The 14,181-nt window shown below is 42.4% G+C and overlaps 1 protein-coding gene across 4 annotated transcripts in view; it reads left to right on the top strand.

Annotated features, from left to right (window-relative positions):
* LOC127948716 (uncharacterized) overlaps positions 1-14,181 on the top strand; it is an 80,620-nt gene that overhangs the window by 65,002 nt on the left and 1,437 nt on the right. For all 4 annotated transcript variants that reach the window (XM_052545361.1, XM_052545360.1, XM_052545362.1 and 1 more), the window contains 10 exons: positions 3,867-3,944; positions 4,082-4,271; positions 7,228-7,341; positions 7,504-7,685; positions 7,766-7,927; positions 8,011-8,217; positions 8,295-8,527; positions 8,673-8,739; positions 8,821-8,912; positions 13,702-13,864. In XM_052545361.1, coding sequence (XP_052401321.1) covers positions 3,867-3,944; positions 4,082-4,271; positions 7,228-7,341; positions 7,504-7,685; positions 7,766-7,927; positions 8,011-8,217; positions 8,295-8,527; positions 8,673-8,739; positions 8,821-8,912; positions 13,702-13,864 — 1,488 coding nt within the window. The remainder of the gene's footprint in view (positions 1-3,866; positions 3,945-4,081; positions 4,272-7,227; positions 7,342-7,503; positions 7,686-7,765; positions 7,928-8,010; positions 8,218-8,294; positions 8,528-8,672; positions 8,740-8,820; positions 8,913-13,701; positions 13,865-14,181) is intronic.

Here is a 14,181-nt window from a genome sequence, read left to right as displayed (position 1 = left end):
GTGTCATTTTGTGGGGCTTTGTGTACACTGGAGAGTCTATTGTAAACAACCGTTACGTGCGGTCTGGCTCGTTACACTGCCTAGTCCCAGGTACGTAAGATTTAGTATATTGCCAGAGGTTTTAGGTGATGTGGTGTGGGGGTCAGCTATGTTTATCTTTACCGCAGCATTCCCGTGTGTTTACCGTTTGAGTGGGGACATCCAATATATGCTGTTTGGCATCTACTTCATTTCTATCCCGTGGATACTGACGTCCGCTCTGCTTTCTGGTGTGGCAAACGGCTGCGTTATTTGGTATGTGTGTTTATATTTCCGATTGCTGTTCATAAACTATAACTAGTTTACTAATCGTCTTATTATCTGTTAGGGGCTAAGACTGTGCGTGCTGCATTTCCCTACTACATATAGAAGCACGCTGCTGTTTTGTTCCTGCTGGATTTGCTTTCGTTTCTTTTCTGTATATTTTTGCTGTGTGTTTTCATTTTGTCCTGGGTGATTTAGCGCGGCCCGATTTTGGAGTTGTTGGTTAAAACCTGCTCCTACTGTGACTGTATTTTAAAGATCTTTTCCTCGTACGTTGGGAAATAACGAGTTCGAGGGCCGCGCTCATTCAGATATTTATTTCTTCATTTTCCCTTTGTGGTGTTTCTCATTTTGGACTGGTTCAGAATGCTGAGATTTTCTCTTGGACATTGTTGTCTTTAAATTTCTTTTCCTTTTCCTTTTGTGTTATTATCTTGCTGTTTAAGCTAGAATTTATTTATTTTCTTTATGTTGGAAGGGTTTCTTTTGCTCCCCTGCATTTAATAAGTTTTTATTGATTAATTTCTATTGATTTGATTTATTTTGTTTTGTATTACAATTACAGGAGCTGTGTGTCCGACGGCAGTGAGGCTTTCCTTCACCGTGTGCTGTGTTATGCTGTGTGAGCACCACTGATAAAATCACGGGTATTGGAGTGAGTGTGCGTGTGTGCACTTAGTGTGATTCTCCTCTTTTGCTCCCTCTCTTAGCCCATTTGATGCCAATAGGCTACAGCTCCGAAGTAAATGTGAATCCTTATTGTGGATTGTGATTTCCAGCTTAGTAATTGGCTGGGTGACTATTATTCCTGCATTTTAAACTTTTGTACTAATAAACAAACTCTATTTTGCTACCCACGTCTCTTGCTCATTTTATTCAGTGGAATGAACCTGGGTTCTTTATAACATTTTAAGTGAACTGTGATTCCCTGGTATAGTCCCAGGGTGGCGTAGTCTATTGTATATCTCTTGAGTGTTGAATATTGCTGCAAAAAGACCACTTTGCCACATTTAGAACTATGATTAGCAAAATTTGATTAGAAACATTTTGAGTCCCCCTCCATCTCCTGACAGTGGTTTGGTACTGGGACTCCTGGCTCGTGATTGGTAATTGAGCGATAGTGGAGCGTTTCGGAGCGAGAGAAGATCAAAAGGCTCCCACATTTAAAAAATCCGCTCCTCGCACCTGGCAAAACCATCCCACTCCACAACGCTCACATACTTTGATAGGTACATATATGCACGTATGTATGCACCTATATGTTCTCCTATAATAGTAAAATTAAAATCCATAGCTGCTAGGCAACATAAATAAAAGTCCAAAATGTTGAAATGTACATTATTTACTTACTCAAGATCAACCAAATAGTACAAAACAAAAAATATAGTACAAGAACGAAAATAAGACAAAAAACCTGCTATGCAACATAAATAAAAGTCCAAAATATAGAAATGTACATTATGTATTTACAAGAACAATCAAATAGTACAAGAAAAAAAAAAATAAGACCAAAAACTGAACAAAAATAAATATATCTTTATTATTCTTTGAAGGTCTGTCATGACTCACCTCATCCTCCTCCTCCTCTTCCTCTATCTTCCTGCACTATGCAATGACATTTGATAGGGTGTCCGAGATTTTTATTTTTTCCTCTTTTTTTTTTTTTTTTTTTCGCCGCACAAATTTTTTAGCATATAGGCCTTTTCGTCCACACAGATCTGGCGTTTTGGAAGAGTGAAAACGAAGTTTTGAAACCAGGTCCCAGAGTGGATATATTTGAAAACACCGCCTTAGCTTTTCGTCCGGACGGCGAATCCGTATATTTTCTGATAATATGACGTCATTAGCCCACGTCTTGCCCCTAGTCAAACACCACTATATCACGTAACAGCAACAAAAACATGAACAAAAACATGAACAAACACTGAACGCTAACATTAACACGGATTAATAAATGTATTGTTCCATGTTCGCTTGTGTACCACGCACAAGGTTTATCAGCAAATTCATGTCTTCTTCTCCATTTTAAGTGTATCTCTGTGGCAGAGTTACAGCGCCACATGCTGGTCTGGCATGTATACTACATCTGTTTCGTGTGGACGCGGATATTTCTTGAGACGAAAAAAAGATCGGGTAAAGTACAGATCCCTCAAAATTGTACTTAAGTACTGTACTCAAGTAAATGTACTCCGTTACTGTCCGGCTCTGTATATCATGTTAATATATTGCCATAGTTAAATTCCATAACATGCCAATTACATGTGATACCAATTTAACATGTTCGCACATACATAAGTTCTTGCATAATTTTTTTTCGTTAATTCTTAGTTTTTGCCTTGATAATAGAAAATATGAGCTAGGCATCATGTATGACAGTCAAAAATGGGATATGAGCTACAAAATGACCAGATCCTGCCATTAGCTATATAGAAGACATATCTTGTATATATAGGGCTTATATGTGGATATGAAGAAGCAATACAGTAGACCCGTATTTCCTGTATATGCACATATATGCACCTCAATTTTGTCTATATGTGGCATATATATGCATATATGCAGTATATATACGGCATATATGCAGCATATATGCAGTATATATGTGCATATAGACTGCATATAGGTTTCATATATGCACATATATCCACATATAGGTTATTTCCATGTGGGTGCCTTGGAGTTATGATTGATGATCAGCTGACTTTCTCAGACCACATTGCTAAAACGGTCCGATCCTTTAGATTTGCTTTATTCAACTTCAAGCCCTTTCTTTCTGAAAAAATGCTGCACAACCCCTTGTTCAAGCTCTTGTTCTGTCCAGGCTGGACTATTGCAATGCTCTCTTTACATCACACCTGTTTATCAATTTTCACTGGCTTCCAATAGCTGCTCGCATAAAATTCAAGGCATTGATGTTTGCCTACGAAACCACCACTGGCTCTGCACCCATTTACCTAAATTTGTTACTTCAGACTCATGTGCCCTCTAGAAACTTGCATTCTGCAAGTGAACGTCGCTTGATTGTGCCATCCGAAAGAAGCACAAAGTCACTTTTACGGACTTTTAAGTAAAATGTTCCCTCCTGGTGGAATGACCTCCCCAACTCAATCCGAGCAGCTGAGTCCTTAGCCATCTTCAAGAATCGGCTTAAAACACATCTCTTCCATCTTTATTTGACCCTCTAACTTTAAAACTCACTATTCTAATTATATTCTTCAAAAAAATCTGACTATCTTTCTAATCTTTTTGTATTCTGTTTTCTTTTCATTTATTATGCAATTGTGTGTGTGTGTGTGTGTATGTAAAGACCTCAAACACTAGCTTGCTCTATTATTTTTCTATTCTATCTGTTTTCTTTTTTATTTATTATATCATTTAAAAGCCCTTGTTACGTGTAGTGTGTTAACCTAACTGAGACTAGTTATAGCACTTATATATCATTGTTCTTTTGTTGTTTTTGATTGCTTCCACTGTCCTCATTTGTAAGTCACTTTGGATAAAAGTGTCTGCTAAATGAATAAATGTAAATGTAATGTAAATGTAAAACTCGGTTGTGATTTCAGAGTCAAACCCCTGGAGGATGTTTTCAAAATATTTTTGAGCAGATCGAGAACATCAGTGCTCAAGAGTTTCCTTTAAATGTAAGTTTTCAGGAGAAAATGTATAAATTAATAAATTCTAATTTAGATAATATATGAAGACATAGCAGTGCTGGCTTTCTTGACATTTACGTGAACAGTAGCTGTATTGAACTGCATTTTTCTGATCAATAAATTAGACTGTGACAGACATTTTGACTGAGGCCTTCAACGCTTCAGAGAAGATTGTACAGTCATCATCATCAGCAAGCCCAACTGAACTAGCCTCTTATGGAAACCGTGTGTTAAAAACTAGTGAGAAGCTCATTTCTACATTAGTGAAGCCGACAGTCACAAGTGCCAGTGTCAATTTTACTCTTCCTGCTGTAGGTAAGTGAAGGCACAATTGTTATTGATTATGAAACTCAGATTATATATGCGCAGTAATGTGCTCATGCTTATAATGGGGAGGGAGGGAGGGTTTGCGAGCCATTGAGCATACTTACCGAGCAGTAGTGCTACGTATATACAGTACAGACCAAAAGTTTGGACACACCTTCTCATTCAAAACATTTTCTTTATTTTCATGACTATGAAAATTGTAGATTCACACTGAAGGCATCAAAACTATGAATTAACACATGTGGAATTATATATGGCATTATATACATAACAAAAAAGTGTGAAAATGAAAATATGTCATATTCTAGGTTCTTCAAAGTAGCCACCTTTTGCTTTGATTACTGCTTTGCACACTCTTGGCATTCTCTTGATGAGCTTCAAGAGGTAGTCACCTGAAATGGTCTTCCAACAGTCTTGAAGGAGTTCCACGAGAGATGCTTAGCACTTATTGGCCCTTTTGCCTTCAGTCTGCGGTCCAGCTCACCCCTAAACCATCTCGATTGGGTTCAGGTCCAGTGACTGTGGGGGCCAGGTCATCTGGCGCAGCACCCCATCACTCTCCTTCTTGGTCAAATAGCCCTTGATACCTTCAGTGTGACTCTACAATTTTCAAAGTCATGAAAATAAAGAAAACTCTTTGAATGAGAAGGTGTGTCCAAACTTTTGGTCTGTACTGTATGTCCCGTGTTTAATAGGAGAATGGTAGTGATTGGAGCGATTTGACAGCTGACCGCATCAGCTGGTCACAGCCTTGCCTCCGTGGCCTGAATAAACTAAAGCTGCGCTCAATATGGCAATGTGGGCAGGTAGTTTCATGACAAACCATGAAAAAAAAGAAACTACAAAATTAAACACAGATTCCCCTGAGAAGTTAATTGTTTGTGGAGACCACAGTTTTTATATATATATATATATATATATATATATATATATATATATATATATATATATATATATATATTCTGCACAAAACAATCAAAAATCAAATGTTTGCAAATATAAGTTTAAACTTTATTTTCAGGGAAAACATATAATTGTTTAACTATGTTGATCATGACGGAACTTGCGACCATAGTTTGCTAACAATGGTTTTGGGAAATGCACCTCAGAGTAACTTCTTCTTTCAGAGGTTTTGATGTTGATGTTTTATTGAAAATAACATCCATTTGAAGTTACTATAATAGTGATTAGTGTCACCTTTAGTTGGACTATTGACTCTTTAACATTACTTTTTTTTCTCTGGCTGCTGTAACTGTAAATATATGAAGCAATTTGTTATGGAAAGGAAAGCCACAATCAAACATGATCAGGTGATGCTGATGCTGAAGACAATCATCTGATTCATTGATCTTGTTCGGACTCTCATCTCTGATTATATGGGTCATGTGTTTTTTTAATTATAGTATAGTACCTATATAATACTACAGAATGAGATCCAGCACAGTATAACTATTAGGTCATCTGCATGTCAAAGGTCATTTCTTACAGTACACTGTATACTGAAGTGCTCCAGTTCTTATCTTGTTTTTCTTCTGAACCCAAATGTCCTTAAAAGCAAAACATGTAAGTGTCACACTGAGGTGTGAAATAGGTGCACAAAGAAGACAAATAATCTTTTATTCCACACAGAGGATAAATCCACAGAGGGGAGACACATGTAGAGAAAACATTACAACATCAATAAAGTAACAATGGACTGACTAAAACTTAAATAGGATGGCAAATGAGGGTGATGAGACACAGGTGAATCAAATGACAAAATCAAAGGGGAGACAGAAACTAAGTCACACAGGAAAGACTAAGACTATAAACTATTATTTGAATAAATGTATAAAATAAGTATTGTTATAACTACAAACTCAATTTTTGAATGTGTCATCGTAAACTATAAATACAGTAGAGATATTTCATAAATCATCCCTTATTCCTATGGAACATAAGAGTCTTTATAGTCTTAATTATTGTCCAACTTCCCTGAAATCCCTTTGGCCTATAAAATCTAACATAATCTACAATTTAACAAAACACACAGATTAAATACATTCATCTCTGAAAAAAAAATACAAATAAAATATTCTTATTTTATCACACGTTCTGATGTTTAACACAATACTTTGATATGCATTTTGTCCTCTTGAAAAATTACACGCATGTGCAATATCATCAGCTCATCGGTTCTCATATCAGACACATCCAAAAGAAACGGTTCTCAGTTCAGTGTACCGGTGATCCGAAAACCGATGCTACTGGTTGTTGACTCGAGAACAAGAATCAGGTAATCAGTTCTCTAATAAGACGGGTCCGAAAGAAACAGTTCTCGGTTCAGTGTACTGGTGTTTCGAAAAACCGATGCAACCGGTTCTTGACTCGAGAACGAGAACCGCTCCAGCAGTGGGCGTGTAAGTTCATTATCTGGCTCGGCTCGGTGTTCATCTTCAGTTCGGTCTTCACAGCAGTTCAGTCAGAGTACTGTTTGAGTAAATGAATTACTCTGGGATATTGGTTTATTCTGACTCACAGGGAGTGTTAGCCATGTTAAAAAAGTTAACATCTTAAGTCATTTGTGGATTAATGCTTATTGGAGAAGCGAACCGTTTGGTTCAACTAAGAAGAACCGGTTAAATTGATCAATTCATTCACAAACCGGACATCACTACAAAGCATGACACCTCGCGCTTTTTTTCAACCAAATTGTAGTAATGCGACACTTTACATTCTCAGTAAAGTTAATGGCGTTGCAACAATAGGAAAAGTAATCAATTAGATTACTCCATTACTGAAAAATAAACTCCATTAGTAACGCCGTTATACTTAAACGCTGTTACTCCCAACACTGTATATATATAAAGTGTGTATATATATATACACACACACACCCACACACACTTAATATACATAAATGAATGTACACTTAAATAGCACATAACTGTTTGTGTTCAATCAGAGGGTCAAGTCTTCATGGTTGGACCACAGGTCACCTTAAATAAAATCCCTCGACTTGCAATGACAAATTCTTCTGTGGACATCGATCTCATTGGGATATCCAAGAACAACAATGGTAGTATGTCAAATTATTTGTTAGATTGATTAAAAAAATGTGGGAAGATGCATTATACCATTACCACTAAACCACATGTACTTACTTTCTGGTTGCTGTTGTTGTTGTTATTGTAGCATATAGTATTCAATATAAGTACCTTTTTCTGTTTCTGTCACTCAGGATCAGCTGCTGTGGCTTTCATGAGCTATGTCATGATGGAGAATCTACTGAAGCCAGACTTCTTCAACACATCAAATGACACAGTTAAAACCATGATGTCCACTGTGATCTCAGTTACTCTTCCCAAAACCACCAACACTAGACTCACCAAACCAGTCAACTTCACCTTCAGACACATCAGAGTGAGACAGTGAAATGTGTTTGTCCAACATCTGGAAACATCTTATATTCAGGTTTCTAATATTTTCTTCATCTTTTTCAGGAGTTTCGTTCCAGTGGTTTTCTGTCTTGTGTGTACTGGAATATCAGCGAGTGGATTGTAGATGGATGTTCTGTTTTAAAGACCAACAGCAGCTACACTGTGTGTTCCTGTGATCATCTGTCCACATTTGCTCTCATCATGCAAACCAGCTGCACACCAGAGGTACAGAACTCTTTGTAGTGAACTAGTGGTCACTGAAGAAAAGCACAGATTTGGCACTTATGAACTCTGACATGTTTTCTCAGAGTGACTCATTGGTGGAGCTGTTGAATTTGGTGTGTGTGATAGTGGGGCTGGTGTTCTTCAGTTTGGCCCTGTTGACCTTTGCCCTTTGTCAGTGGAGTCCTTTAGTGAATAATGTGGCTCGAATCAACATCTGCATCAGTCTTCTGCTGGCTCACCTTCTGTTCCTGCTCACACAGCCGTTCCTGAGCCTCTTACGGCATCAGCAGGTGAGAATGATGAAGGAGCCCTACAGCTCAACACAGCCTCACTGAAAATCATCATAACCCTTTTTCTTGATCTTCAGGTGTTGTGTGCAGTGATCTCAGGCCTTCTGCACTTCCTTTTTCTCTCCGGCTTTGTGTGGATGTTCATTGAAGCTGTGCTGCTCTTCATCTGTGTGAAGAACCTATCAAAGATCAGCTCTAAAAAGAGGATGGTGCTTAGCACTGGATTCCTGTGTGTGATTGGATATGTGGTTGCTCTGGTTGTGGTGTGTGTGTCTGTCGGTCTGGTTCCTGAAGGCTACGGCAGCAAAGAGTGAGTTATCTGATAAAATATAGACACAGGCTCTATCAGTGTCAAGCACAAGATTAAAATCTGCAATACTTCACCAGTCAACACCTGAAATTGTGTTTCTGACAAATTAATTCAGTTATATTGATTTTTTTTTTTCTCTAAACAGCTGCTGGATTAAAATCGATAAAGGCTTCATCTGGAGTTTTCTTGGTCCTGTTTGTGTCATACTAGCAGTAAACACATTTATAATTTCTCATGACTTTTATTTATAATAAAAGGAAAACAAAGTGATTAATTGCTCTTCTACTTCGCAGTCAAACACGATTCTCTTCATCAACATTGTCATCAGTCTGAACTCAGCTCTCAGATGTCTAAATGCTGAAGTTTCACAGATTAAGCAAACCAAGTAACATTATTATTTAATCACTCTATAGAAAATGTACTCAGTTATGAATGTAACCTTGGTTCCCTGACATATGGAACGAGTATTGTGTATGGGGAAATGGTCCTATTTCCTCGATGCTGAAGCCTTTTTCAATAGCGCAGTGCAACTGCACTGCCATTGGGTCAAACTGGAAATCTTTTTGAACCAATCACCGCGCTGCAATAATCATCTTGGACATCTTGGGGTCCAGGGGACAAGTGAGAGGGCTGGAGCCATCAAAACCTTTACAATACTCTTGCTAAGGAGGGAGCTAAATCTCTCAAGTGTGGCATGATGACGGAGCCTGACAGAGGCTGTCGTATCATACCGCGAGAACCCAGGCATGCAAGGTTGAGATGTCCAGGTTATAGAATCTGACAAAAGTTGACAACGAGGACAAGCAGGCCGCCTCACAGATGTCCCTGAAAGAGACACCACTAGACCTGGCCCAGGAAGAGGGCATTCCTCTAGTGGAGTGGGCTTTTACTCCTATGGGGCAATCAAGGCCCATAGAGGAGTAACAGAGTGATAGCGTCGACTATCCAACGCAAGAGGCGTTGATTTGAGACTGAAGACCCCATGGTGCTGCCACCAAAGCAGACAAAAAGCTGGTCAGAATGCCGGAACATCTGTGGCCGCTCAATGTAGATCCTCAATGGCCTTACTGAGACCAAATTCAATTCTCAAATTCATCTCGGGAGGCCCTTTGAGTGCTTTGAGGACAGTGGAAAGGTCCCAAGTTGGAACAGTAAGAGGTTGGGGGGTGGGGGTTACAACTGCCTAGAATCTCTCAGGAAACATACAATGAGGTTGTTTTGACCCACTGATTGGCCAGCAATAGGAGGCTGGAATGCTGCAGTGGCTGCTACGTACACCTTGGGTGTGGCAGGGGGGGAGACCCTTGTCCAGACACTGCTGGATAAATGACTGTATCAGAGATACATCACACTCAACGGGGTCTTTGTCTCGTGATGAGCACCAGTCAACCAAGACCAGCCACTTCTGGTCATAGAGGAATCTCATAGACGGGGCTCTCAACTGAGCATTGATGTGTGGCACATCCCAGCTGAGGCTTAAAGGTTCCCATCGAGTGACCATAGGTGCAGACCCCAGAGTTCTGGCTGTGGATGCGAGATTGTCCTGTTCGTATGAGAGAGGAGGTCCCGTCTCAGGGGGATCGGCCATGGGGCTTTCATGGAAAGCATGAATAGCTCCAAAAGGACCAAACTTGGCTCCTCCAGAGTGGGGCCACCAGGAGGATTCTGTGCTTGTCTTACCTGACTCATCTGATGACCTGAGGGACCAGAGTGATCAGAGTAAAAGCGTAAAGAAGGAGGTGATTTATGTAGGACACCACTGTCATGCTATCTGATTGGACTAGGACGAGGCGCCCCTTCAGTATCACCTGAAAGGACCGAAGGCCTCATTCCACTGCCAGCATCTCGACGCACTTGATGTGGAGATGGCTCTCCTCATGTGACCACGAGCCGAAGGCTGGTCTGCCCTCGCACAAAGTGCCCCAACACAAGTTAGATGAATCTGTCAAAACTACATCCTTCTGGAAACTGCCTGCAGGTGTACTCCATGACTGAACCATACAGGGTTCATCCAAGGTTTCAGGGCTTCCAAACAGGCCTGGTTGACCCTGATGCGAAAGTTGCCATGCCGCCAAGCGTGAGGTTGGACCAGGATTTCAGCCAGTATTGCAGAGGCCACATTTGTAGGAGGCCGAGATGTAAAACTGGGGAGGTAGAATACTCTGGAAGAACTTCAGAGAGAAACAGGCTTTGTTCCTGGCAGAAGAGGTGAACTGTTGAATTACCAGAGCATGCTCTGTTAAGAATACAGCCCTCATACAGACTGAGTTGAAGACTGCACCCAGGAATGTGATACGTTGGCAAAATTGACCCTGGGTCCTAGGCACTTTAAGTGGCTGAGGAGCACAGAACTGTGATGGTCTAGCTTGGTCCACGACTAGGCCAGAATGAGCCAGTTGTTGAGATAATTCAAAACACAGGTTGCCATCTGCCTCAGAGGGGAAAGCTCCTTATTCATGATCTTTGTGAAAGTGCAAGGAGCTAGAGAAAGCCCAAAGGGACAGACTGTATATTGGTAAGCCACGCCCTCGAACGCGAATCTCAAGAATCGTCTGTGATGGGGGGCTATCTGGATGTGAAATTAAGCATCTTCCAGATCCAGCGAGAAGAACCAGTCCTTGGGGCAAATCTGCATGAGGATCTGTTTCAATGTTAACATCCTGAACTTCCATCTCATGAGGGAGAGGTTCAGGAGTCTGAGGTCTAAGATGGGTGTGAAAATGCCATCTTTCTTGGGGATGAGGAAATAATGGCTGTAGAACCCCGATCCGATTTCTGAGGGGGGAACTATTTCTATGGCTCCCTTCCTTAGCAGAGTCATCACTTCGGCGTGGAGGACCTGAGCATCATCTGGTTCTACCAAAGTGGCAATCACCCTGCAGAAACGTGGGGGTCTTCGGTCAAACTGCAGTGAGTAGCCGGGTTTTATTATCCCCAAAACCCAAAACACTCCGGAGATGGCCTGCCAGGCCAAGGCTCACGTGACAAGAGGTTGGATAGCGTCAGATGGCAGACGGCTGATCAGGGGCCTGAACACTGGCTAGTGTCAGTCTCTTTTTGAAAATGTGAAATGTTTATTACACTTGGTCCCTGATGCCTGAAACTGAACGGGGCGGCAGGGAAACTAGGCGAAAGAGCTGTTGGGGTGGTCCGGCCATGGCGGGACTTTGCCCCTTCCTCTTTCTTTCCAAAAGATCATGAAGATTTTGAAGGCGTCAGGTCCAGCACAATCCTTGGCCAGGGGCCCTGACATCTTGGAGGGTTAGCGCGCTTAGCAGGGCTCGTGGGGAGGTAGAAGGGGCAGGCTTGCTCTGATGCTGAGTCGGTGCAGTACTGGGACGACCCGAGGCAGAGGCTGAGCTGGAGCATTTGGGCAGGTAGTGTTGCATGTCCTGGGGCGACTTCTGTGCTGCAGTGAATCGCTCATTGAATCCCTCCATGGCTAGCGCGAAGAGACTGGGGCATCCAGAAAGGCCACTTTGTCACTTTCCTTGATCTCTTTCAAGTTGAGCCAGAGGTGGCACTCTAGCACAATCAGGTTGGCCATGGATCGTCCGATGGCCTGGGCCATGGCTTTCGAGGCGTGCAGGGCCAAATGCATGGTGCTGCGGAGGTTGCGAAAGGCACGTGTATCAGAGCTAGACTTATCCAGGGAATGGAGAAGCTTTGCCTGGAACACTTGGAGAAAGGCCATGGTGTGCCGCGCTGAAGCAGCTTGGCCTGCAGATGTATAGGCTCTGCCAGCTATGGTGGAGGTCATCCTGCAGGGCTTAGAAGGAAGGGCTCTCTTTCTTTTTCACCCCACAGATGTGGGGGGTAGAGGTGAGAAGCCACAGCCCTTCTCCTGAGAGCCATCAACTAAAGTGAGAGCTGCAGAGGAGGTAGTGCGTAGGCGTGCAGAGTAGGGGGCGCGCCACAACTTGGTCAGCTTGTCTTGAACTTCGGGGAAAAATGGGGCAGAGTGCTGGTGGGGGGCCTGGCAGTGTCCTGGCAGGTACCACTCATCCAGCCTGCTGTGTGTTGGCACTTCAGGTGTAGCCCACTGTAAATCGAGTTCCTTGACTGCTTTGGAGAGGATGTGGAAAATCATCCCAGCTCTGGCGTCGATGGGTTAAAGTGAAGGCATGTGGGCATCCTACTGGCCCAATCCTCCGTTTTGGAAGCCTTGAGTGACATGAAGTCATCAAGCAGCTCATCCTCTGATCTGCCAAAAGAGACGAGGTCACTCGATTCTGCCGAGGGACGATGCTCTGGGTGTGAAAAGAGGAAGGGTGACGGATCTCATAGGAGATGTACGCAGGTGCTGGACCGGCATGAGCTCACCCAAGTCCGGGTGCTGAGCCCCACTAACCTGCTGTCTCTTCCTAGCTGGCTTGCGGGAGGAAGAAGACGAGAGGGTGCGAGTGGCGGGACCACTTTCATTGAAGAAAGCGGTCCACGAGCGCAGAGGTTAAACTCATGCTCTCACAATAAGAGCGTGGGGTTTGCCCAGGCAAAAGTCACACTCACAGAGACCGTCATGCAGATGAGTTCTGCATGTGCCATAGCTGTAGTGGGGCATTAGTGTTAATTCCTCCCCCATGAGAACGATGTTCTAAATGGTCTTTTAGAAGTGCCAGATGGCAGCAGGAGATCGCTGAGAAGCGTCTGGAAGCGGAAAGCGGGTGGTTCAAGAGCAGCACTTGAGAGCGGAAGTCTGCAAGAACACCGGCGTTGCAGCCATTCGGTGATCTCAGCTGGTCATCTGTGGTGCCTCTTCGACGGCGAGAGCTCGTTCCAGGTGAAGACATTCAGCAAACGGGATCCAGTGAAGGGAAGTCGTCGCTGAAGTCGTCGTGCAACCCCACCCCAGGTGCAGCCACGCATCGATCTGCAGGCTGCAGCCGGGTGTATGGCTAATATAGCCATACGCTCCTCCCATTTTGACGGGCTTTAGCATGCTGCATCACCACAGGCTCGCACAGCTACGCAGTGCCATCATTGGTTAAAAAAGTTTTCCAGCTTGAACCAATGTAGTGCAGTGCAGTGAAGTTTCACTGCGCTATTGAAAAAAGGCGTCAGCATTGAGGAAAAAAGGAGCTTTTCCCCATACGCAGTATGACTGAAGTATCGAAAGGGAACCACATAGTCAATAAAGACACAATAACACTCATTCTTTCTCTGTTTCTCTACAGGATTATGGTGTTTAAAACAATGGCTCAGTTTGTGGTTCTTGGTTGCCCCTGGATTCTGGGTTTCTTCTCTAATAACAGTAAAGTGCTGGAGATCCTCTTTCTGATTTTGAACTCCCAGCAGGGAACCTTCATCTTCCTGATCTACTGTGTCCTCAATAATAAGGTCAGTCACCACTCAGTTTACATGTGTAATTTGGGTGTTTTCACTGAGGTCCTATTCTTATTTTGGTGATCTGTGATTAAGTGTAAACTGACCAACACAGAGACTTTGGAAAACAATTGTGTGGATGCTCACATTCGCTCTGCATATCCTTGATGACCATGTAAACAATAACATCATGCTCATTGTTGTAGAGATATGTATAGGTAGATTTCTCATTCGACCGCTCTAAGCATGCAGATGCCTCCACCATCTAAATAATAGAGGATCTACCTTTACTTATCTATGGTTTTAGCTGTATGAATGGTCATGTGACATGC

The sequence above is a fragment of the Carassius gibelio genome, chromosome B1 (genome assembly GCF_023724105.1).
Source record: "Carassius gibelio isolate Cgi1373 ecotype wild population from Czech Republic chromosome B1, carGib1.2-hapl.c, whole genome shotgun sequence".
Lineage (NCBI taxonomy): Eukaryota > Metazoa > Chordata > Actinopteri > Cypriniformes > Cyprinidae > Carassius > Carassius gibelio.
The sequence above is the reverse complement of the archived record's forward strand: the minus strand, read 5'-3'. Positions and strand labels throughout refer to the sequence as shown.